This window comes from Schistocerca piceifrons, chromosome 3, assembly GCF_021461385.2.
Source record: "Schistocerca piceifrons isolate TAMUIC-IGC-003096 chromosome 3, iqSchPice1.1, whole genome shotgun sequence".
Lineage (NCBI taxonomy): Eukaryota > Metazoa > Arthropoda > Insecta > Orthoptera > Acrididae > Schistocerca > Schistocerca piceifrons.
This window is the reverse complement of record NC_060140.1, coordinates 339,063,629-339,090,741: the sequence shown is the minus strand read 5'-3', so window position 1 is coordinate 339,090,741 and position 27,113 is coordinate 339,063,629. Positions and strand designations below refer to the sequence as shown.

Sequence of the window (27,113 nt, the reverse complement as noted above, 5' to 3'; positions counted from 1 at the left end):
ACAAATGTCTCTTCTTAAGAAACGCTTTCCTTGCCATTGCCAGTCAACATTTTATACTTTTCTACTTCGACCATCATCAGCTATTTTATTCCCCAAATATGAAAACTCATTTACTACTTTAAGCGTCTCATTTCTTAATCTAATTCCGGCAGCATCACCCGATTTAATTCGACTACATTCCATTATCCTCGTTTTGCTTTTATTGATGTTCATCTCATATCCTCCTTTCAAGACACTGTCCGTTCCGTTCAGCTGCTCTCCCAGGTCCTTTTCTGTCTCTGACAGAATTACAATGTCATCGGCGAACCTCTTACTTACTTACTCATTGGTCATACCGGACTCGAGAGTCCATTACCGCAGCAACGCGTATTTTCACCACATTGGGCTATTTCCTTCCATTCACCTTCAATACCTAGGCTCCTAAAATCAGCCTTCACATTGTCCTCCCATCTACGCCTCGGTCTCCCCACAGGACGTTTTCCTTCTAGGTGCCCTACCAGTACTCTGCGCGCTGCCCTGCCCTCATCCATTCGAGCTACGTGACCCGCCCATCACAGCCTACGAGATTTAATAATACTGATTATGTCAGGGCTTGAATAGAGTTCGTGAAGCTCTTCGTTGTGCAGTTTTCGCCACTCTCCGCTAATGTCATCCCGTTTTGCTCCGAAAATTTTCCTCAAAATTTTGTTTTCAAATACTCGAAACGGCTTTTCGTTTCGCGCAGTGAGAGACCAAGTCTCACACCCATACAGCATAACTGGTAGAATAATAGTTTTGTATATCCGTGATGAAAGTAATCGATTCAGTGAGAAGTAGCACGCATTTCCCGCCCTTAATCTCTTCTTCAGTTCGGATTCAATCTCATTTCTCGAAGTGATGTCCACGCCTAGATACTTAAATGTGTTCACTTTTTCAAACTGCATGTCTCCAACTCTTAACATTTCCTGATCTACTGCTGTTGGCATTCTAGTAGTAACCAGGTATTTAGTTTTGTCTTCACTTATCCTTAGACCTACATCTTCACTAGTCTTGATTAACGCATTCGCATCGGCGAACCTCAAAGTTTTTATTTCTTCTCCATGGATTTTAATTCCTACTCCGAATTTTTCTTTTGTTTCCTTTAGTGCTTGCTCAATATACAGAAATATATGCTGGTGAAATATGCTGGTGCTGTTGCAGAGGCATAAGTTGACACAGAGGTGTGTGTCATTGTAGAGTGTGCAATGGCCTGGTGACGAGCTGGGCCTCGTTGCTTCTCCTGCTGCTGCTGGTGCTGTCGCTCAGGCAGGTGGTGACGCAGAGGTGTGTGATGCTGTTGCAGAGTGCGCAATGGCCCGGCGATGAGCGGGGCCTCGCTGCTGCTGGTGCTGGCGTGTGCGGGCGCTGTGGCGGGCCAGGCAGCGCCCATGCAGTGCCCGCCGCCATACGACATCTCGCCGTGCGCCTGCGGCGTCAAGAAGAACGGGCTTGACATCCTCTGCGAGTTCACCGACAGCCAGCACATCACCAAGGCCATGACGCTGCTCAAAGAGCGGCCCTCCACCGTCATCTTCTACCTAAAGCTCCGCCACAACAGCCTCCCCAAGCTGCCGCGCTTCGTCTTCCTCGGGCTTGACATCCGCCACCTCACCATCCATAACAGCAGCCTCGCCGTCATCGAAGAGTCTTCGCTCAGTTCGATAGGTGAGTCAGCTGAACAAGTCAATAAAGTTAACGGTACATCGTACACTGACGTGAGAGAAGTCATGGGATACCTCAAGTGGATCAAATGGCTTTAACCACTATGGGACTTAACATCTGCGCAGTGGCTAGCACACTGGACTCGCATTCGGGAGGACGACGGTTCAATCCCACGTCCGGCCATCCTGATTTAGGTTTTCCGTGATTTCCCTAAATCACTCCAGGCAAATGCCGGGATGGTTCCTTTGAAAGGGCACGGCCGACTTCCTTCTCCGTCCTTCCCTAATCCGATGAGACCGATGACCTCGCTGTTTGGTCTCTTCCCCCAAACCAACCAACCAACTTAACATCTGAGGTCATCAGCCCTTACACTTAGTACTACGTGAACCTAACTAACCTAAGGATATCACAAACATCCACGCCCGAGGCAGGATTCGAACCTGCGACCATAGCAGCAACGCGGTTCCGGACTGAAGCGCCTAGAACCGCTCGGCCACAGCGGCTGGTTGGGAAACCTCCTAATAACGTGTCGGACCTTCTTTTGCCCGGAGTAATGTAGCAACTCGACATGGCATGAACTCAACAAGTCGCTGATAGTCCCCTGCAGAAATATTAAGCCATACCGGCTGCATGGCCATCCATAACTGCGAAAGTGTTGCCATTGCAGGATTTGTGCACGAAATGACCTCTCGATTATGTCCCATGAATGTGACCATATCATTCGCCTGAACTGTCCAAAATGTTCTGCAAACCAATCGCGAACAAATGTGGCCTGATGACATGGTGCATAGTCATCCACAAAAATTCCACTGTTGTTTGGGAACGTGAAGTCCATTAATGGCTGCAAATGACCTGCAAGTAACCGAAGCCGGCCGTAGTGGCCGAGCGGTTCTAGGCGCTACAGTCTGGAGCCGCGCGACCGCTAGGGTCGCAGGTTCGAATCCTGCCTCGGGCACAGATGTGTGTGATGTCAAAATGGCTTTGAGCACTAAGGGACTTAACATCTGTGGTCATCAGTCCCCTATAACTTAGAACTACTTAAACCTAACTAATCAAAGAACATCCCACACATCCATGCCCGAGGCTGGATTCGAACCTGCGACCGTTGCGATCGCGCAGTTCCAGACTGTAGCACCTAGAACCGCTCGGCCACTTCGGCCGGCTGTGTGATGTCCTTACGTTAGTTAGATTTAAGTAGTTCTAAGTTGTAGAGGACTGATGAGCTCAGAAGTTAAGTCCCATAGTGCTCAAAGCCATTTGAACCATTTTTGAAGTAACCGAACATAACAATTGCCAGTCAATGACCGGCTCAGTTAGACCAGAGGACCCAGTCCGCTCCATGGCATTGTGGGGCCTGTGACACACTCGGACCCTGTCGTCAACTATTAGCAACTGAAATCGGGACTCATCTGACCTGGCCACGGCGTCCAACCGGTATGGCCACGAGCTCAGGACAGGCGATGTAAACCATGTCGTGCTGTTAGCAAAGACACCTGCTTCGGGTCATCTGCTGCCAGAGCACATTAACGACAAATGTCACCACACTGCCCTAATGGATACGTTAGTCGTACGTCGCACATTGATTTTTGCTGTTATATCACGCAGTGTTGCTTGTCTGTTAACACTGACAACTCTATGCAAAAGACACTGCTCTCGGCGGTTAAATGAAGATCGTCATCCACAGAATTGTCCGTGGTCAGAGATAATGCCCGAAACTTGGCATTCTCGGCATTCTCTTGACACTGTGGATCTCGGACTGTTGAATTTCCCAACGAGTTTCGAAATGGAATGCCCCATACGTCTAGCCCCGTCGTGCGGCCACAATCATTTCTGAAAAGTTTTTCACATGAACCACATGAGTACAAGTGATAGCTCCGCCTATGCACTGCCATTTTATGGCTTGTTTACGCGATATTACCGCCATTTGTGTATGTGCATATCGCTATCCCGTGAATCTTGTCACCTCAATGTGTACCTTACATTTCCGACCTTGTCAGAGTCATTAAATATCATAGAAAAAATGTAGTTATTGAGGAAATGCCTTACATTAGCAACACTAGAGGAACTCCGAAGCTGTTGGATACTGGTGTGGCGTGCGACTATGCCAATAAGTGTGTCTAGATAAAAAAAAATCTGCATTACTATCGGATTGTCTATGCCTCTCAGGTGTTTATATAGATAAGATTAAGGGTACGTAGACTGACTGCGATCACTTGCTCTTTGTGACACCTCGAACTCCAAGTGCTAAATCCAAACTATCGAGACGAATAGGACCCATTTTCTATGACAGACGAACAGGTTACTTATACAGTACTGTTATCTGATGTTGGTGGTACACGCTTTCATAGAAAAGTTACTATTACTCACTAATTCAGGGACGCCCGAACCTGATATAACTTTATTCCATGCTGCTATTTAGATAATTTATGTTATCAGTTTTTGGTTGTAAAAGAAGAAAACTTACGGTTATTTGCTACCACAGTACGACAGTATCGAATATTTGAACAAAAATTCTCCCTTATGTCTGATGGAGTGAGTACATATTATATTGGTGATAATGGAACGTCGAACGATTGTCGGCTTGAAGCTCGATGGTGCTTTTTGTGCTGTTTAAGAGATACCAATAGGTGTAACAAGAGAACGTTTATCGAGAAAAATTTTGTCGAGAAAAATTTTCCAGCTCATGCCTCCCATTAGCAATAACATCTTACTCACTAGACAGACGCTTGAGAGAGTTACGTACAGTTAGGATCTGGTGGCCGAGAACGACCATTGCGGTGATCAGGAATATTTTCTAAAAGCTAGTTCCCTGGGCATCGCGTTACCTACACTATGTGATCATAAGGGAAAAGTGTCAGGACACCTGGCTGAAAATGGCTTACAAGTTCGTGGGGTCCTCCATCGATATTGCTGGCCCCTTCTTACCCTTGATGATACCTTCCACTCTCGCAGGCATACGTTCAATCAGGCGCTGAGAGGTTTCTTGGGGAATGGCAGCCCATTCTTCAAGGAGTGCTGCACTGAGGAGAGGTACCGATGTCGGTTGGTGAGGCCTAGCACTAAGTCGGAGTTCCAAAACACCCCAAAGGTGTTCTATAGTATTCTGGTTAGGACTCTGTGCAGGCCAGTCCATTATAAGGATGTTATTGTCGTGTAGCCACTTCGCCACATGCCGTGCATTATGAAAAGAAGCTCGATCGTGTTGAAAGTTGCAATCGCCATCTCCGAATTGCCCTTCAACAGTGAAAAGCAAGAAGGTGCTCAAAACATCAGTGTAGGCCAGCGCTGTGAAAGTGCCACGCAGAACAACAAGGGATGCAAGCCCCCTCCATCAAAACCACGACCACACCATAACTCCACCGCCTCCGAATTTTACTGATAGAAATCTGGCGTACAGACGTATGACACAAGTGACATCCAATCTCTTGACCACGTTCGAAGTTCGTTGAGTTTCGCAGAGCGCCCCATTCTGCTCTCTCATGATATCTAATGACTACTGAGGTCGTTGATATGGAGTACCTGACAGTAGGTGGTAGCACAGTGCACCTAATATAAAAAACGTATGTCTTTGGGGGTGTCCAGATACTTTTTATCACATAGTGTATATCACATAGTGGATAAGTTCCGTGTAAGATTAGAGTACTGCTCAGAAACTCTGCCCATACATGCCCTGAGCATACAAATTCACCAATGAGTTTTCTTTTTTCTTTCGTCGACGAAATCCACTTTGCAAAAATGTGTTTGAGAAAAAGTTTTTCTAATAGAAATGCTGTAGTGTTACGACTGTTCCTAATGTTGTTCTGAATCCATACATTTGTTCCTGCAGTTAAACACGTAGGTCATCTGTTCTCGAGTGGCCGTTTAGAATAAGACCCGTATCAGAAATAGAGTGTCAGTCTTCAGTGCTCTCCTCCAGATAAAGTGTCACCGAGAGAGATAGTACAGCTGTTAATGCACTGGAATTTCATTCATAAGTTGAAATGAAATGTAGAAGGATTAAAATTCACGTCCGCAATGCAGATTAGGTTTTTGGATATCCCAAATCACTTAAGGCAAATGTCGTACCCGTTACTTAGACGTTCCTAACACTTGGTAGCCCACATGGAAGCTCTCTGTAAAAGTTGACAATTACAGTGAGGAAGAACTCAGTAATAAAGATTGAGGATAAATTTCGTGAGCACATCATAGAATTTAAACACATAATTGATTTTAAGCTGAGACGGACATATGTGTTCCCTAATAGTGAAGGTGACTGGAAATCTTTCGGGAAAAAGGGTGGTAGGTAATTTAAATGGCTCTGAGCACTATGGGACTCAACTGCGAGGTAATAAGTCGCCTAGAACTTAGAACTACCTAAACCTAACTACCCTAAGGACATCACGCACATCCATGCCCAAGGCAGGATTCGAACCTTCGGCCGTAGCAGTCACGCGGTTCCAGACTGTAGCGCCTAGAACCGCTCGGCCACTCTGGCCGGCCGGTAGGTAATTTAGAAGTGCAGTTTATCTGTAAAGGAAAACAAGTACTAGATGCTAGTGTTCCGGCCTGCTATGACTTTCGCTCCTGTGCCAATGTCATCTCAGAGTAATACATCAAACCTGTTTGATGTACTGCAGTCTCTACTGTGTCCGTCTAACTCTACAGTTTTTATCCAATTTAGCTTTCTATAATACGTAGAAGTTATTTCCTGATACCATAATACATGCCCTGTCACCCTTCTCTTTTTCTTCTGAGTGTTTTCCTCATATTTCTTTCCTTTTTGCGGTGCGCCTCCACATTTCTAATATTATCAGGCTATCTAACTGTGAGCATCCATCTACAACACCACATCTCAAACTTTTCTATTCATTTGTTTTTCAGTTTTCCCACAGCCTATGTTTCACTTCCACAGACCGCTGTGCTCCAATCGTACTTTAGTTCTCATAAATTCATTCCTAAACTTAAGGCCAGTTTTTGATAATAGTAGACTTCCCCGTGCTGGTCTGTTTTTTGTATATTCCTCGCTTCGTCTGTCATGTCTTTCTTTACTTCCGAGGTAGGACAATTTCCTTATCTTCGTCTACCTCGTGATCCCCAATTTTGATGTTCAACTAAGCTTTAATCTCATTTCTGTCACTCATTACTTTTCTCTTTTTTTCAGTTTACTTGCAATCTATATTCTGTGCTCCTTAGACTGTACTTCATTTTCACTGATAATAGCAATGTCATCAGCGAATCTTATTACTAATATCTATTCAGTCGGAAGAACGCGTGTTGTACGGCGGTCGTGCTGATAGCGGACGGGCTGGCTTTCCTTAGCACGACAGCAAAAACAATGATTGTTAGCCGTTTCAGAGATTGCCCACCTTGAAATTGTTGAGTGGGGCACCATAATTACCCAATATTACTCCGCTGACGTGCTAAAACTATTACATACGGCGCCGTAGAACTAGCAGTCTACATCCTGTCTAACAGAGGATAGGCTCCTTCACCATAAGAGCGATCTCGATTACACAGCGTTGATATCTGGCAGTGTTTGACCGAAAAGTGCGTAAGCGTCATTACAGACCTCTCAAACACAGAAAAATAGGAGAGGCGTTCAATAAGTAATGCAATACTTATTTTTCTCGGCCAGTTTCGGTTGAAAAAAATGCGGAATGCATTCTGAAACATCGTGGAGTATTTCCACTCATAGTTTCATGAAGTTCCGATGGGTGCCGACGCTGTATGTAGTCTTCAAAATGACTTGTGTAATAGAGATGGATTCCAAGCAGACAGCTGCCATTGAGTTTCTTTTGGTGAAAAACCAGAGCATCCCAGATATTTGTAGGCCCTTGCAGAAAGTCTTCGGAGACCTAGCAGTGTACAAAAGCACGGTGAGTCTTTGGGCGAGACGTCTGCCTTCACCGAAAATAGGTCTCGCAAACAGGCCGATCACACGCATGCCAGCCGGCCGCACGAAGCTGTGGCTCCTGAAATGTCGGAACGTGCAGACACTCTCGTTCGAGGTGATCCTTCTTCTTCTTTGTCCATGACAACGCAAGGCCTCACCCACGTCTGTGCAGCCTAGAGGAAGTCAGAAAACTCCATTGGGCTTTTCTTCCTCATCCACGCTACAGCCCCAATATCGCACCTTCTCACTTCCGTCTCTTTTGCCGGAGCAGGGGAAGCAGGAATTGGATGGTGGGGAGGTTGTTGATGCAGCTCGACATTGGCTCCAACGTCGATCAGTACAGTGGTACCATGCGGACATACAGGACCCTCCAGTAAGGTGGCGTAAGGTCGTCGCATTGAACAGAGTTTATGTTGAAAAATAGGGTTTTATAGCCGAAAGTACATCGTAATCCTGAATAAACGAAGAATGTGCTGCGTTACTTACTGAACACTCCTCGTATTTCTTGATACCTTTGCGTCCTCCCTGGTGCAGTAACATCGCAAGTGACGCTGAAAAATTGCGAAAGGATTAATTATCTTTTCCAGACTACGCCGATCTGTAACAATCATTGCACTGAGCTGATTCGTGATACCAGTTAGATCCCGCTGTAGTGCCGATTTCCCCTTGCGTGGACTAGGATTGCCGCAGACGATGGTACGCGCAGAAGATGCGGGCGCTCTCGGTGCAGTACGGCTTTGCATCTGGCGAGGACGGCGCAGTGAAAGAGACCGGCGCGCATTCAAGCTGGGAGGGCGGCGCTGTGAAAAGGAAGCAGCGCTGCCTCAAAAGAATTCCTGCCTCTGCCTTTGTGGCGAGCTCGAACTCCGCGATCCATATTCATGGCGCTAAGTGTCGGCAAAGAGGAAGCAGGAAGCACCTGCCACCAGCAGTTGGTTACTGCCCGCTTCGGCCTGCACACTGCGTAGCCCGCGCTGCCCTAGCCAAGAGCTCGGGGCGAACGGCCTTAGTGGGCGAGCGCCGACGGTGTTTTGTCATTAGAGTTCAGTATCTAGTCCCTGGTGAGAACTTTAGAGATAATCATTTAACAAAAAATTGCAGCTTCTAGCCTCACCATTCGCGTATTTTCACTCGTATTACTCAAAAATTTCTCCAAGAAGAGGAATCCTCCTCATTGTGAATCTTAATAAAAAGAATTGAGACGAACCCCGGTGAGCGAAAACTTCGGGTACGGTAAAGGTGCGGTAGGGATTTTTTAAATTTATTTTTTATTTTTTAAAATCTTTATTGACAACATCTATAATATTTATACAAAAGGAAACCACCACCTTAATGATTAGTGGGTCATGATAATACTACAATGTTATATATTCAGCAGCTATTTTTGTTGTTATTAGAATGGTACTATGTTTATTATTGTGAGTTACAGAAAGGATACAATACAGGGCAATAGGCAGACTACGGCTATTAATCTATCCTACTTGCTAATTGTTACTTTTCTTACCCACTTGTTAATTCCTAACTGCCTGCAGCGTTACAGGAGTGTCAGCGTAAATGTAAACCTACTATTTTAGGCCCTGCTCATCGAGCTAATGCCGATGAGCGTGCTCCTGACACTGGGCAGGCCAAGATTGTTTGTCGCTGCAGGTTCCTAACTTAATATCTATATCTAAAGCTACAACTACTGTACTAACCTACGTCAATTCCGGTGCTTTTGGTCAAGATTAGTGTACCCCGGTCCCTCTAGTCCTGCACGTGGCGGATTGCAACTGGAAAGTCGACCTGTCCACGCACAGGCGGTATTGGATCAGGGTAATTGGACACGTTCAGTATTTGTCTTTAGTCGTGAAAGTCCCCCAAGTATGCTGTCAGTACTTTCCGTGATACCTCGTTTGCCAGACTATTTAGAGTTTCAAAAGTCTCTTCATGTCTTAATAGGTCGTATGTATTGTTATGTGGAAGCTGTTGTCTTAATGTCACTGCTACATCATCGAAAAGGGGGCACTCGTAAACCACATGGTCGGGAGTGCCCTCCGAAGCGCCACAGTCACACTCGGGTGTAGCCTTTTTTCCAAATCGACACAAGTATGTCGTGTAGGGCCCACGACCAGTGAGAAAGTGTATTAGACCCCACGTTGGCTCGAAGTACTTCATCCCTAACCTTTCTTTTACATTTGGCAGGAACCCAAAGGTTCTTCTGCCAGTTTCAACCGTTTCCCAAGACTGCTGCCATAAGTCCTCGCCCCTTCTGCGTATTTCTCCCTTGTCCCTACAAAAGACATTAATTTATTGTGAATGTGACCGTGAAGACATGATGACTAAACAATACCGAGCTATAACTAAATTTCTGTACGCGGTATAATATTACCCCCTTTTACACACACGTATTCACAACTAGTAATTAGAATGAAGCAAAACTGCTATGACAAAAGGAAGGTTGACAAGGAGTGTCTTCTAACGCAATAACTACAATCAGTCACACTATCATGCACTCACATTAAAATATTATTCATCGTGTCAGCAATACAACTACTCACATATGTACATAATGTAGCGCAGTTACTTAACTGAATAATTTACTGCAATGGCTTTATATTCGACTGCCAAAATATCTAGTGATGGAGGCTTGCGAAAATAGTTAATAAAAATCAGTTATTTTTACTGTGTTTAATTCTTTGAGTTCAGCAGGTAGACGCGGAATCGTTAGTGTGAAACTGCACCTTACAAGCAAATATCACCTAGCTACATAGTTGCTGTGCTGTCGCTGTTTAGTGGAAGATGAATAATTTCCATGCCTTTTCTCGTTCTTTTAAACGCATTTTATATTAATTATTGCATAGTGGCACACCTGTTCCTGCAATAACCTTATATATATAGTCACCTTATGAATACAGGGTACGGCGCTTAGATCCGGACCAATTTCAATTTGAATTTCCCGCCGGAGGTCGCTATTGTCCTTCTTGAAAGGCATATAGTAAACAGTGAGAACCTCAAAATATCCGTGACATTACGGACAAGTGCAAAGTACAACCGAAGAGCCGCGATTATTCGAAAACTTCGCCTTGGGCGTTCGCCCACTGAAATAGTTCAATTCTTCGTGTACCCGAGATAAACAGCTTCGGCGAAGTCTGGGGAAGGTTCCACTATCCCGACGAAGAAACCTCATTCGAGGAAACGCATGTGACGAACTGCGGCAGTCATCGTTACATATTCAGGAGTATGACGCTGTCTTCGTAAGATATACCAGGTTTAGACGAATCTTGGTTTCATACCAGTGGAATATTTTATAACCTCAAGATGCCTATTGAGATGTGAATAATACAAAATGCGTTCGCCAAGCAGCGATTCATTTAGTGGAGTATAAATATATTGCGTGGAATTGTGAGCGATCACCTCACTGATCCCTGTTTAATATTGTCAACTGACAAACTGCTCAGATATGCTACATCTGAAGTTTACAGACAGTGCGTTGAAATACTTTGAAAGCTACTTGAGAACCAGACAGCAGGCTGTTGTTACTGGAATAAAAGATCATCCTGGAAACCTAGTCACTGAGGAGTACCACAGGGATCAATTCTGAGCCCTCTATTGTTGTATGTCAGTGATATCCTGAAGGCTGAAAGTATAAGCCATAAAAATACATCGCTTCCACTCCATAAGCCCATACCCGTACTGCTGCAGTGTGAAAGTTTAGAACGGCTTTAGATGGCTATCGCCTGTCCAGAAAGTGTGTGTAACATACGCGCTGCGCCTGTTAAGTGTTTTATGTGAGTTCCCCATACAGTAGTAACATATCCCAGTACTCACCACTGAAATTAATTCTGAGATAGAAAATAAACTGCATCCTACGACCTCGGCTAATGAAAGGCACAGAGATATTTATGCATAGCCAAGTGTGTTATCGTTCCTAAAAAGCTAGACATTACGCCTTCTTTTCGGTACAAAAATTAACAACCTATTTCATTCTTATTGAGCAAAGAGAACCCTCAGGATGAGCTGACTGCTTATAGCGCATACAGTACTTCCTCCTGGATGTAACGCGTTATTCATTATCTTTGATCGTGTCATGTGTTCTGAGGAATTTTCAGTACATAAATAATAGTGAAAATATTTCGTGCTATGTTCTAACTTGAAAAACTCAGAGGTGTCGTGCTAACCAGCACTTCGCAGCATCGGTAATCGGACTGTACTGCTGACGAGGACTACAGGTTCGATAAGATGAAACTTAAATGGACAGACTGACCACTCTGTATAATAGGAGAAGATGAAATGGTGATGGGTAGAAGCACTTGAAATACCATAGTATGGAAGTACATTAATCACTAAAGTGGAAGGACGTTCAAAATGGTTCAAATGGCTCTAAGCACTATGCGATTTAACTTCTGAGGTCATCAGTCGCCTAGAACTTAGAACTAATTAAACCTAACTAACCTAAGGACATCACACACATCCATGCCCGAGGCAGGATTCGAACCTGCGACCGTAGCGGTCGCTCGGCTCCAGACTGTAACGCTTAGAACCGCACGGCCACTCCGACCGGCTGGAAGGGCGTGATAAACAGGTTTCAGACAAAGTAGAAAAGAAATGGATTGAACCTCCAACACGTTCCACATCATTACGAAGCGTCGTATTCATGATCTATGGAACAAGTACTAATCTAATCTAATCTCTAATCTAATCTAAAAACGAAGTCGACAAAAACACAGAGGCGAAGATAAATTCTTTCGGAAATGGCTGCACTTTGAAAGAGCTGTCTAATCGATGAAGTGTTCTGGCCCATCGTAGTTGTTTTTGTACCATTTTACAGTTAAATTTTTCGTTGAAGGATTGCTTGCATCCTGCAATAATTTCCACATTCAGATGCTGGTCGACGATCTATCAGTAAATCCTCTGCTGTCCGAGTTGTATTTTGGGATCAGTGGATGAGGGGATGTCTATCATTTTATGACAGATAGCCAGGTTTTTGAATGAAGATAATGGACTCAATTCCTGACTTTTGAATTCCGCATTTAAAACGGTGTTCACACATGAGGGTCGTACAGTCAGAACAGTGCCTGATCGACACTCAAATGGGTATGTGGAAATAAGTTCTCCCGATACTGAACAACAAAATTCAGACTACTGAAAGAGATCAATGTTCCAGACCATTAGGGAATTCTCATTAAATTCTACACTCCTGGAAATTGAAATAAGAACACCGTGAATTCATTGTCCCAGGAAGGGGAAACTTTATTGACACATTCCTGGGGTCAGATACATCACATGATCACACTGACAGAACCACAGGCACATAGACACAGGCAACAGAGCATGCACAATGTCGGCACTAGTACAGTGTATATCCACCTTCCGTGAATTCATTGTCCCAGGAAGGGGAAACTTTATTGACACATTCCTGGGGTCAGATACATCACATGATCACACTGACAGAACCACAGGCACATAGACACAGGCAACAGAGCATGCACAATGTCGGCACTAGTACAGTGTATATCCACCTTTCGCAGCAATGCAGGCTGCTATTCTCCCATGAAGACGATCGTAGAGATGCTGGATGTAGTCCTGTGGAACGGCTTGCCATGCCATTTCCACCTGGCGCCTCAGTTGGACCAGCGTTCGTGCTGGACGTGCAGACCCCGTGAGACGACGCTTCATCCAGTCCCAAACATGCTCAATGGGGGACAGATCCGGAGATCTTGCTGGCCAGGGTAGTTGAATTACATCTTCTAGAGCACGTTGGGTGGCACGGGATACACGCGGACGTGCATTGTACTGTTGGAACAGCAAGTTCCCTTGCCAGTCTAGGAATGGTAGAACGATGGGTTCGATGACGGTTTGGATGTACCGTGCACTATTCAGTGTCCCCTCGACGATCACCAGTGGTGTACGGCCAGTGTAGGAGATCGCTCCCCACACCATGATGCCGGGTGTTGGCCCTGTGTGCCTCGGTCGTATGCAGTCCTGATTGTGGCGCTCACCTGCACGGCGCCAAAGACGCATACGACCATCATTGGCACCAAGGCAGAAGCGACTCTCATCGCTGAAGACGACACGTCTCCATTCGTCCCTCCATTCACGCCTGTCGCGACACCACTGGAGGCGGGCTGCACGATGTTGGGGCGTGAGCGGAAGACGGCCTAACGGTGTGCGGGACCGTAGCCCAGCTTCATGGAGACGGTTGCCAATGGTCCTCGCCGATACCCCAGGAGCAACAGTGTCCCTAATTTGCTGGGAAGTGGCGGTGCGGTCCCCTACGGCACTGCGTAGGATCCTACGGTCTTGGCATGCATCCGTGCGTCGCTGCGGTCCGGTCCCAGGTCGACGGGCACGTGCACCTTCCGCCAACCACTGGCGACAACATCGATGTACTGTGGAGACCTCACGCCCCACGTGTTGAGCAATTCGGTGGTACGTCCACCCGGCCTCCCGCATGCCCACTATACGCCCTCGCTCAAAGTCCGTCAACTGCACATACGGTTCACGTCCACGCTGTCGCGGCATGCTACCAGTGTTAAAGACTGCGATGGAGCTCCGTATGCCACGGCAAACTGGCTGACACTGACGGCGGCGGTGCACAAATGCTGCGCAGCTAGCGCCATTCGACGGCCAACACCGCGGTTCCTGGTGTGTCCGCTGTGCCGTGCGTGTGATCATTGCTTGTACAGCCCTCTCGCAGTGTCCGGAGCAAGTATGGTGGGTCTGACACACCGGTGTCAATGTGTTCTTTTTTCCATTTCCTGGAGTGTACATCGCATACCCGCAAATTGAACCCTTTTCGTATTTTATATTTTATGTCTCGTTAAAAAACAGTTGACATGGCAGTATCCCGGGTCAAATTCGAGGGCGTAATATCTGAGTCTTTTTTTCTGTTCTCAATATGGCTTAAGATATTACATATCATGCTTATTACTCGGTCGTCTATCCCACTTCACTGACGCAAGTTGCCACCTCCGCCTCTAAAAGTGCCCGAATAGCGTGCAAACTGGTGGTGTATAAAGTAACTACATCAGTGCGTGAGAGACCCTTAGAAAACTGAAAACAGCACCTTGAAGAGTTCGTCTATACATCGAGCATCCTCTCCTACAGTGTGACAATACCAGACCACACACTGGTGCTGCGACAGCTGCAACAATCCGATGCTTTGGGTTCACTGTCATCTAATAACCACCGTACATTATTTCAATAAACACGGTAACCGGCAACTTTGTTATGTATTTTTATTTAAGCTAATATGCGTTTCAAGCTTTTACACATCTCAGTATTTAGTCAGAACATAGCTACAACATAGACAGCTACCCTGTGCAAAATAATAATTTTGTTTACTTTCTACACTTGGTGAGTTGTATATTTACGAATTACAGCTCTTTAGGTGTACTTGCTTCCTACTCTGCTTGTTATTATTTTAATTTTCGCCCTTGTGGATGTGGCATAAACATTCTTTTACTTCTATTTTGCACAAAAACAGCCTAGTATCCACCATGCTGCTGACTGACATCTTTGTTTACATTGGAAAATACATTTATGTTCAAAGATTGCATATTGCTTACAAGTTCGGCAGTACAACTAAACAGCAGTACATCGTAAATATACTACTCGCGAAGTGTAGTAGCTGAATGGACTTGTTGTTTTGCACAGGGCAGCCGCAGCATCAAATTTGCTGTCGTTGTTGTAACTATCTGCTGATGGAAGACTGAAGTATGTATTACGCTAATTCATGATGGGTGAAAGCCAGATGCGTATTAGCTTAAATAATAATTCTTAAAAAAGTGTCTGGTTGCTGTATTTATTAAAATGTGTAATCAACTGCCATGGAGCTCGACAGCAAGTACAATGGATAAATTACCTTCCGTACAGTCCCGACTTGCCCCAACCGATTTCTATCTGTTTCCAAACCTTAAAGAATACCTTGAAGGAATTCACTTTGATATTGATGAAGCGATGAAAGTAGAGGTGAGGTTGTTGCTCCGTCAAAAAGTCAAATCCTCTACAGTGACGGCATCATCAAACTGGCTTCTCGTTGGGAGCAATGTGTTCGTCGCATGGCTGTCTATGTTGAGAAATAAATAATCAGACATGAAGCATAAAGATGTATAACGGTAATAACGTTTATTATATTCAATACACTTTAAGAGTTTTCACACAAAAATTCGGAGTTGTTACTTTTCAGCATGATTTCGTAATATTCATCTCACTGTTGAGATGTAGTCCATTTCCGCAAAGCATAAATTTGCTGAGATGTGCTCAAACACAGCAGCGTTGTTTTCAGATTGTAGAAATAGCTAAACTGATCAGAGATCTGGAGAGGAGTTTTTAAATATTTCGTATTATAAGCTGTAATATCAATTTAATTCATTGCCAAATATTCCAGAAGTAGCTATGGTAAGTGAAAAATAATAAACTTCACGGAAATAACTCTCTGTAAGAACTTCGATAATAATTGCTCGGTGAAAATAAAACTTGATTTTCGTAATTCGTCATTACTTTTATTGTAAGGATCACCATCGAGATAGGAATAACGCCCTGCTACTCTGCGGCTGCCTCTGCTAGAAGGATTGCGTTCCCTGGCACCTCAGTCCCTCCTTCCCACTCCCCTAGCTCTGTTCACCCGCGTGTACTAAATCTAACTAATGTGGCCTGTAATCTGCGATTAGCAAATCAGTATTTGAAGTGTCGCTATATCCTAAATAGCCACCAGTCTAAATCGAATTCAACATCTTTTATGAACAGAGCAATGTGAGTGTGAACACAATATTGTCCGAAAATGAGTAATTCATATTATCATAGCAATGAAGTGGAATGTTTTCGGTTAGTACCGAGTGACCTATATACAGAAACAATAACCGCGGTAAAGGAAACAGCACAGACTTTTATTTAGTGCATGAGAGAGTATGTTAGCAACGAAGGGCTACAGCAGAAACATGCCACAATAGCTTGGAGGTGGTAGCGTCAGATGAAAAAGCTCAGGCGCTTTCCAGGTTTCATAAGACAGAAACAGCCAGGAGGCGAAAGAGCGTAGTAATATCCAATATACGTGCCGAAAATGAAATTCCTGCCCTTGTGTCGGCAGATATGGAAGACTAAGCAAGGTGTAGGAATGAGAGTCTTATTATCTGCAGACCTGACACGAAAAAAAAAAACAACGAAAAGACCACAATGAACGCGAATACTATCCTAAATGTACTTCCTGACAATGAATTATGTGCAGATAAACTCAATATTAGTTCCGTTACTGGAAAAGCTTGTAGATAATGAAGTCTTCTCGGCCGCAGGACGACGCCTTGACTCGGCTGATAACCCGAAAAGCCTTCATTATAGAGATTCGCCGAGGAAGTCTGAATTCGTATACAAGTTGTAGATACCAAGAAGGAACAAACCCCTGATCTCCATTTACTTCGCAGGATCTTTATCTGGGGTAACGTGTAGGTACCATTCTTGCAATATAAAAACCAAATTTCAAGAGTATCTTTAATCATAATCTTGGTAGTAATTTTCAAAGGTATTCACGGTACACTCTTGATCCGATGACACACAAAACCCGACGTCCTCATGACCTCAAAGATGAACTGTCAGTCGCGTCAGGCACCTACAATGTAGTCGGCGATCAAATATGCTGATAAATCACGTCTTGCCAATCCTATCCTGGACTCACACCATCAACCAATACAGGGACTGACGGCATCTCGTCTACGTGATGCACTATCCTGTTCCCTTTGTCGTGAAGACTGGTACATTCTCTGACTTTCTATGTCTGTCTGTCTACCTGTCTGCCTCTCTCTCTCTCTCTCTCTCTCTCTCTCTCTCTCTCTCTCTCCCCCATCCCCACGCACACTCTCACACACTCGACTTATGTCAAACTCAATGACGCGTCGCAAGTCGGTGAAATGTGACTGCCTACCTAGTTACGTAATTTGTATGAAACGGTTTTCAATGGATACTTGATGCGTCTGTAGGAAAGTCTTCAATCTGCTAACGCAGTCGTTATCGATAAAAGAGCAGCGAAATGTTAATGTTATAACAAGATTTCTATGACAGCCAACTCCGTGCTAAGAAACTTAAATAGTTCTCACTAAAATAAAATAGTAACAACAAAACATGTGACAGAAGGGCGAAGTTCTTTCCAAATACAGCATTTTATATCATCTGCAATAGCTTTTTCCCGTCTTAAACATAATGAAATTCAAGATAATTTTCATCAGACGCGTTTAGCTTGTATTTAAGAAGCATATTCAGTGGTCATTGATATTCTTTTTTTTTTCATGTTCGGAAGTCTACAGCTGTTCCCCTCCTGGTTAGCGGGCGCTGAAAAAAGCTTGGTTGCACTTTCATCTTAAGCGATTTTTCTGTTTCTAACAACTCGATTTTTTATCATAGAAGCGACAATAGCAACTCTTACGAAATTGTCTCGAATGAAAAACAGCCCACAAATGGGTTGTGAAATCTTATGGGACTTAACTGCTAGGGTCATCAGTCCCTAAGCTTACACACTACTTAACGTAAATTACCCTAAGGACAAACACACACACCCATGCCCGAGGGAGGACTCGAACCTCCGTCGGGACCAGCCGTACAAAACAGCCCACAGTTGCACTGAATTATGTTTATTCTAAATCCTGACCAGGGTTTCTGCTATAATAATGTAGCCTTCTTCAGAAGTCCTAAAAAACGATCAAAATACATCTAGACCAGTGATACAATCTACATATAAACTTCAAAATTACGTAAGTGATAACATATTACTAACATACACACTAATAAATGAAAAATGTCTTAGACAAACTGGCTTATGTCTGTTGAAGTTATTTTATTGGTCTTGACGCAGCCGCTGGGCTAAGACATTTTTCACTTATTAGTGAGTATGTAAGTAATATGTTATCACATAAGTAATTTTGAAGAGTATGTGTAGATTGTATCACTAGTCTAGATGTAATTTTCATCATTTTTAGGACTTCTGAAGAAGGCTACATTACTATAGCAGAAACCATGGTCAACGTTTAAAATAAACATACTTTAGTGCAACTGTTGGCTGTTTTTCATTCAAGACAACTCGATTTTTATTTTTCTGCAGCTGCGTTTTTCGCACATCTCTTCAATTTTGTAAAATTTCACAGATTTCTTCGTAGTTATGTTACTTTGATTTCACCTGTTCCACACCCAATAGCGTAATAAGGGAGAAACGACAATAATTGATATGTAACAGTTATTGAGGAAGGTGACAATGCAAACGAATGTAACATTTGAGTTTACGAACTGCGTATGTGGTGGCATTCTTTCTGTATTTGAAGAACAATCTGAATTCCGTTATTGTTGGTTTTACTTCTTACTTTCTTTTCTGTCATATAATAGTACGTTCCAGTAAATTTAATTAAGTTTTTTGTTCTTATTCTTGATAAGGTCTATTTTTGCTGACTGATTAATGTTTAAATTAAAGATTAGCACGATAAGGGTCTATGTTCCTTAATCTACCTTTATAAGATTTTTGTAGTAAGAAAACACAGGAGACATGCACTGTTGCCAAACTTGTACAGGTAATAACGTGATTTGCTGAACACTCACATAAAGGTAGAAATATTCCCTGAGACTATTGGAGAATAACATAGGTTTGAAAGAGAGTAAATTATAACTGCGCGTCGTATGGTATTTTGTCGGTAGAATACAGAAAAGGAACGCCCTTGTGAGCCCAGTGGGATACAGTAGATTTTCCCTTAAATATTACACTTACATGCTGCTTCATTCCTCGCAATGTAGTGAATTTAGTTCTCCAAGGAAAGTATTATTGATTTGGAAGTGTTTCACACGTTTGTTAACTTCGTCAATAACTTTACATTGTCTCCGGAACCCAAAGTCATGGCAGAGAATGATTCGGACCAAAATGACGAAGAAAGAAACGTATCGAAAACAGTGACAAAAGGGATAGGATGATAGGACATATGTTAAGATAGCTAAGAATAATAAGATGGAGCTGTAGAGGGTAAGAACTGCAGGGGAAGACGTCCAAAAAACAGCTGAGAACGTGGGGTGCGACTGCTACTCTGAGCCGAAGAGATTGACGCAGATGAGGAACTCGTAGCGGGCAGCATCAAACCAAGAAGATGAAAAAAAACAAGAAAAAGATGGAAGGGTGAAAGGGGCCACCATGGCAGCATCAGTATTGTCATCATACTAGAATCATGTTGCTTACCTTCGTAAACGACCCCACGGATTCACTGATGACAATACTGGAATGATGATTTGTGTTCTATAATGGATTCTGATTTGTTTGTGCTTGTGCTACCGACGACTTCTAGTTATGAACCGATTTCGGAAGTGTCTACTAGCGTTATAATGCCAATTGTTGTATCTTGAATTCGTGCAATAAAGTTCGTTTCTGAGCCAAATATAGACATAGCGGTCTGTGGGTTACCGAAATAAATGTCAACTATCACTGAAAAATTTTCGTGAGCAACAGGCGGTGGCTGTTCGCTCAAGAGCGCCCTATCCGGTGGAGGCGACGGCTGGCGAATGGCAGACAAAGAAGCGGCGACAATTGAGTTAGCCAGCCGCAGCTACGTCACGCCGCGATTATGCCCCGTGGGACAATCAACAGGCTCACAGCTGTAGGCCGTCTGCTGCACGCACTTGTTTCGCAGATTTCATCTGGCTGCCGAACATGCGTTGGACACAATTTCGTAGATGATAAAAATTTGCTGTTAGATGGTAAATTTCTCACATCTCCTAAGCGACCAGAACAGTGGTCGGCTAACCGCGGCCCAAGAGTTACATGCGGCTCTACAGCCCCTTGTCTGTGTGTTTTCCACAACATATCAAATGTGCGTGCGCATGTACAGTCGACCTGAGGGGGACCGCTCCAAAGTCGACGGAAACTTAGTTGTTTTAGTGCTTCATGGTGTTACAAAATACTATTTTATTCAAATTTTCCATGTTTTTCTGCATAGGGGTAATTAGTAAAGAAGGAGATATGAATTTACTCCTCTCTTTGTGTGGTATACTCTCTTCTTGATAACATTTCCGTACCGTCTCTGCATGGAGCACTAATGCCGTTGAATCATCATTAGAGGACCATTTAGCATTGAACTTTGTGCTGGCAGTGCCTCAAAGGTCTTAAGGAAAAAAAAAATCATATTTTGGAACGGCCAAGACGTGCTCAGAAAATAATTCTTCCTTCACTACTAGTTTCGATCATCTAATCAACTTCAGGTTCGACAAAATAAATTAAAACTATCCTGCGTCACCACCGCCAATAGGAAAACACATTACACAGTCAACAATTTCTTCAATCTTGGTACATTCTCAAAAGCAGGTTCCATCTTTTCGTGTGTCGTGCAGTCTACATACTTTAGCATTGATCTTGGAAAAGGCCATATCTTGACATCAGGAAGTCCTACCTCGCACTGTATTTCCAGATTACCACAAATACTCTTCTTGTTTCTTTCACTTAATTCTTCCGTTGTCAGTTTTCCAAAAAATACGAATACTTACATAACAGGCGTTTCGCAACAGATTATTAGAATAGAATTTACGGAAGAAGAAGCTACGAAAATTGTTGTACAACATTTCTTGAAAGCTTATCAAAAGCAAATCCTAAAACCTATTTCTCGGAATCTTTCGGGCACCAGAAATTGTAGAATTATTTTGATTTAGATTAGCTTGTACGGTTTCCGACCGAGAACTGAGAACTGACGAATGTTCTCATTTCAAAGGAATGCTAGTTCATCTCGTATACTGCAAAACGATATTTGCATTTCATGCACGCTTCTTGTCCCTGTAAATGAGAAAATAAAACGAGGTTGATGAAATGTCTTCGTGTCCCTCTGAATTTAGATACCTCCCAGCGTAACATAATGTTTTCTATAAATCGTCCATTGACGAAGCCTTGGGAACAAAGTAACTATAAAAAGTGCTGCTTGAGTCTTCCTCTTTTTTAAAGGTTTGAAAGGTTCTCGGTAATTCCACTTGATGTTGTCGAAGAAGGTCTGCAGTATTTCCACACAACTGCTACTCGTCATCTTCCCATGCAACAGCTGCAGGAGAAAGGCGTGACTGTTTTCTGGAGAATATCTGTTAACAAAAGGGGAAAGTGAGCACAAGAGATAACGAAAGAAAGTCAATAGAAACGTAGAGAAAGCGAAATAATACGAACAACTGCCGACAATGTGATAGAGATACTGGAGTGTAGGACAAAAATAACGTGATTGGGGTTCCTAGATAGAAAACCTACAATGGGGACAATATATGGCGTATTAGTCTTCTCCTGAACGCAGCGTGATTGTCTAAGAGAGGTGTGTTACTCGATACTTTGTCCCATAGACATACGACAAAAACGGAGAATTAGAGAGGTTAGACAAAAAGAGAATAGACGCTTTCGAAATATCATGCTACAGAAGAATGTTAAATAATAGATGAGTAGATCACGTAACTAATGAGGAGGTACTGAAAAGAATTGGGAAGACAAGAAATATGTGGCACAATTTGACCAAAAGAAGGAATCGGTTGATAGGACACATTCTGGGACATCAAGGGGTCACCAATTTAGTATTGGAGGGAGGTGTGCAAGGTGGGGGGGGGGGGGGGGGTGAGGTAAAAATCATAGAGAGAAACCATGAGATGAAGGCAGTAAGCAGACTGAGAATGACGTATGTTGCAATAGTTATTCGAAGATGAAGTGGCTCGCACAGGTTCGAGGAGCATAGAGAGCTACGTCAAATCTGTCTTCGGAATGAAGGGCACAACAATAACGCATGGAGTGAGGACGTTAGGGATGATTTGGAGTTGCTCATAGGGAACAGAAATCTACTTGACATATTACATTTCGCATTGCGTTTATGAAAAACGATAGGTATTTGATGTCTGAAGAGAGATTCTGGAAAGTCCAGTCATCAATAAATTGATTAGCACAGGCCGTAGGAAAAACTCTGCATTTATCTCGGTAATTAAATATCGGGTAGACTATAATGACGTAACAGCCGAATTTTATACACGCCAACATTCATGACGTGGCAGTGTAGTAAAAATTTTCTGGGCTAATAACAATCCTAATTTTTGTTTTACTTTAAAGAAAAATTTTCCTAGATGTTTCAATGACAGATAGGAAATATAGACATTTCTTGCATGTTGTAACATTCTTTTCTGTCTAGTGGGTTACCACAGCATCGGACTGCGTTTCAATCTTTAACAATAGGTATTGGATCTTACGGATTATCGTACACTGTCAGCCCACGATATAGACCATTTATCGTGGAATTCAACAAAATGTGAAGTTTAACATGGCCAGCACCGAAAAAGAGTTAGGCAGTGGATCGAACTCTGTTCTACTAATAAAGATCAGCACAACTGAATTGTCAGATTACGCTGAGTAGCATTTTCCATTATTTCGGTTAACCGCTCCAGGTCAATTCTGGGATGTTTGCTTTGTTAAAGTTATCTGTCTTCCCTTCCACGTCAATGGCCTCACTTTCAACTGTATATCAAATTTTGCCTCTACAACCCTACTGAGGCGCTTGTTTTCAATGTACTGTGCAACTTATATGAAAAGAAGCGCTTTTATTCGAACTATTGTGGAACACTGCCCACCAGGCCATCTTCTGTCAAATGTTTTACGTTAGCGGAAACAACACTCTGTAGAAATTATTCCATCAATAATTATCCGAATTTTCATGGTGAAACGAAGTGTGGGAAGTAGAACAGTGGGGTATCAAATTGACCAGTGTGAGGTGTAATTTTGCAATAAATAAATAAAACAAAATAAAAAATTAATTATTTGATAGAGAATCGAAATATTTCAAGATCAACTGCTGCCAGATATGCAAATTAAGTGTCAAGAATTTAATGTCTTCACGATCTAACAATTTTGCGTGTAAGAAGTTGTGTTGGTGTAAAATTTAACTTTCAAAAAAGCTTTCTTCGAATCAAGTACTGAATTTAAATTTCAAGAACAGAGGACGCTACACCGGTAAAGGGTATGTCCAAAAATTCAGCTCTTCAAGGCAGCGATGCTTTCCGCATAAGAAGTGGTACTGGAGTAATGTTTAACGTCAAAATTGCTTCCTCTGAGTCAGGTACTAAATTCAGAAATACCGAGAACAGACGACGCTAGGGAAAAAATGAGATGACAAAGTTTGAAAAAAATAGCTGTTAAATCTTTTGTGGCATGATTCTTCTAGAAGTATGGAATAAAATTGATTACGAAACATTTTAGTACCTCTAAATAATGCTAAATATGATTTGTAGCATATGAGATGCCGATCGAGAATACACAATACCTTTCCCGACATTTGCCGATTTAAAGTTTAATGTTTAACTTGGAATCGTAGGATTTTAAAAAGTACTAGAGAAAATTTTTCCACTGGATTTTGTAAACCATGCAACCTACTGCCATGTGGACTAGACATTTTCTATCATATTTTTCCGAAAGCATCAAAAAGTTGAAACAAATACTTAGTCTCAAACTTTTCGACTGAGAATTTTTCAAGTACCGGGAAATTGAAAATGCACTGTAAATAACTCTCACTGTTGAAATCAACGTTTCGACCACGGTTGCAGTGGCCATCGTCTGGGTCTACTACCAGCAGAACACCTACATCAGTGACTGTTTTTTACAAAAGGCTATGACGTGCTACCATACCCAAAAAACTTCCATGTTAACTGACTCTGTCGCGAAAGCCTAATCAATTATATTTAGAATATTTACTCAGTTCCTATCGGGTATGAGCCGGTTGTGAAAATGGCTTACTACGAGGAACGTTTTATTCTTGTATTTTTATGAAGAAAGGAAAACCGAAGCGTTAGAATAATGCGAATACATAACCAGAATAACGATAGAAGGACAGACGATGATACATTTTCCGATCTTCGAGTGTTAAAATCTCCATTTTTTGAGTTGCTTGGCTACATAGATAATGTAACGAAAATTAAGCAGTAAGATAGCTTTAACGCAACTTTTATTTTATTTGACATAACATATCTTATCCGACATCTGTAACATTTATAAATGGCCAGTAGCTGCGTTAAGTAGTAGTAATTACGAGAAGTAAAAATAAACAAAAAAGTAAGTAACTGAACAAGTTCATTTACGAATCAAGAAACAGTGTGTATTTATACGTTAAAACACCAAATATTGTTTGATATTTCCGAAAAATTAGCAAAATTGTATCCTCTACTGTAGCAGACAAGCTATTTGAGGAGTCTATGGCTGAGAGCACACAGCAGAGCGATTTATGCTATACGATCGTCTCAGGACACAGCTGCGTAATGCAGAATTGACCATTCGGTGTCACGAGAGGTGACCCGCCAGTATAAAAGGAAGCGAGGCCTACTGTGAGAGGAGCAAAAACAGCAGAGTGGCTCGGTCGGGAGAGCTCTGTTATGGCCGGCCGTGGTGGCCGAGCGGTTGTAGGCGCTTCAGTCCGGAACCGCGCGTCTGCTACGGTCTCAGTTTCGAATCCTACCTCGGGCATGGATGTGTGTGATGTCCTTAGGTTACTTACGTTTAAGTAGTTCTAAGTGCTAAGGGACTGATGTCCTCAGAAGTTAAGTCCCATAATGCTCAGAGCCAGAGTTCTGTGACTTCGAACGTTGACTTGTCAATGGATGTCACCTGTCTAATAAAACCGCCAGGAACATTTCAATTCTTCTAAATCTGCTCAAGCGGAAAGAATCTATCATGAATTCCGAAGCGTTGATGGCATTTCAAATAACACAATAACAGTACGTAGAGGTACAATTCTTGAGCAGCTCCTCATAAACGACGAATTTCTCTCGTGAATGCTAAGCAACGCTTGAGGTGACGTCAAGTGCATCGCTATTGGGCTTTAGATGACTGGAAACTAATGATTTGGAGTGATACATCACTCTGTACTCTGTGGAAATCCCATGGACGCATATAAATTTGACAAATGCTTAGAGAACGTTACCTTCCATCATATGTAGTGTCCGCAGTGGTAAATGGAGGAGATGGTGTTACGGTACGGGGGTGTTTTTCGTGGTTAATGCGGAGTCCCCTTACTGCTATTAGAAAACGGTAACTGAGGATGGTTCAAATGGCTCTGAGCACTATGGGACTTAACTTCTGAGGTCATCAGTCCCCTAGAACTTAGAACTAAAACCTAACTGACCTATGGACATCACACACACCCATGCCCGAGGCAGGATTCGAACCTGCGACCGTAGCGGTCGCGCGGTTCCAGACTGTAGCGCCTAGAACCGCTCGGCCAACCCGGCCGGCAACTGAGGCTGGATATGAACACATTTACCAGCATTGTGTAACGCGTACGACAATCCATCCTGTCAAAAAGCAGCATCTGTTTGGCGCTTCAGCCTTGGAACCGCATGACCGCTACGGTTGCAGGTTCGATTACTGCCTCGGGCATGGATCTGTATGATGTCCTTAGGTTAATAAGGTTTAAGTAATTCTAAGTTCTAGGGGACTGATGACCTCAGAACTTAAGTCCCATAGTGCTCAGAGCCATTTGAACCATTTTTTTCTGTAAGATACTGAACTAGAACAAACATAAGTTTACCATTTATTTCACTACAATTTTCGAATGACAAAATACAACACTAAAAGAACCATCATAGTCGCTTTAAGAGACTGTAATCTGAGCATATAACACAGCGTTTATTCCCATGAAAAGCTTGTGCATCTCTCGTAGACTGTCCCACGATAAAATGTTTTATAAAATCCACAGATTAATTACGAAATTTTAGGGCCTACAGAAATTTCAGTTCAGAAAAATTAATGCATTTGTATACTTCTTAAGGTTCTCCTCTCAGTTACTTAAAAGAACAGTATATGCATCTACTTACTACGACATGTTATTGTGATCAGATATCAGCTATTATTTGATCTGAATGTTCTTTTCATATCACTGGTTGTGATAACCCTGTAATAGAGATCTGCCTACACCAAGAACTGTGTACATCAAAAGCCAATGAGAATAAAATATTGTTTGGTGTTTGATGTTCCCGATAACTTTTTCGCTCTGCCGTAGTATTTGGACAACTTGCTTTATATGCACAGAGTCAGTTTGCAATACTGCTCACGGTAGACAGAAACCATGAAAGAAATAAATGTCATAGTGTGGATTCAATATCACAGTATCTTCCTCCTAGCGTAGTGAATCCGTTATTCCCATGCCGCCATTATACTCGACATTAGAAGTTTCATTAACGACTGCATTTAGTTGTATTATTTTGGACTGTAATACTTTGAGAGTAATTCTGTTACAATGTAGCGATGTAGTAACAAAATGAGTTGCAACGGACGTGTAAATAATGGAGCAGATCATTCTTAGGTTAATTTTATACTTCATCTGTAATAGCAACACGTGCAGGTAGTAAATAATCCCTTTCATTTTCTCTAGAACAACGTTGTGCCTCTGAACACCGAACACGATTTCTCTAGGGAATTTCTGTACAGCGATATCTCCTAAAGTGGATGGTGATATCGAATAAACTGAAGCATAATTCACCAAGATACGAGTCTCCGAGAGAGCCAACTGGCGCCTGAGAGGACCGAAACAGTATTTTCGTTCCTACCGCAGATGGGTTCTCCCAAAGAGAAAGCTGG

At 42.8% G+C, this 27,113-nt stretch overlaps 1 protein-coding gene across 2 annotated transcripts in view; it reads left to right on the top strand.

Annotated features, from left to right (window-relative positions):
• LOC124789121 (slit homolog 2 protein) overlaps window positions 1-27,113 on the top strand; it is a 642,438-nt gene that overhangs the window by 43,019 nt on the left and 572,306 nt on the right. For both annotated transcript variants that reach the window (XM_047256411.1, XM_047256410.1), the window contains exon 2: window positions 1,322-1,683. In XM_047256411.1, coding sequence (XP_047112367.1) covers window positions 1,322-1,683 — 362 coding nt within the window. The remainder of the gene's footprint in view (window positions 1-1,321; window positions 1,684-27,113) is intronic.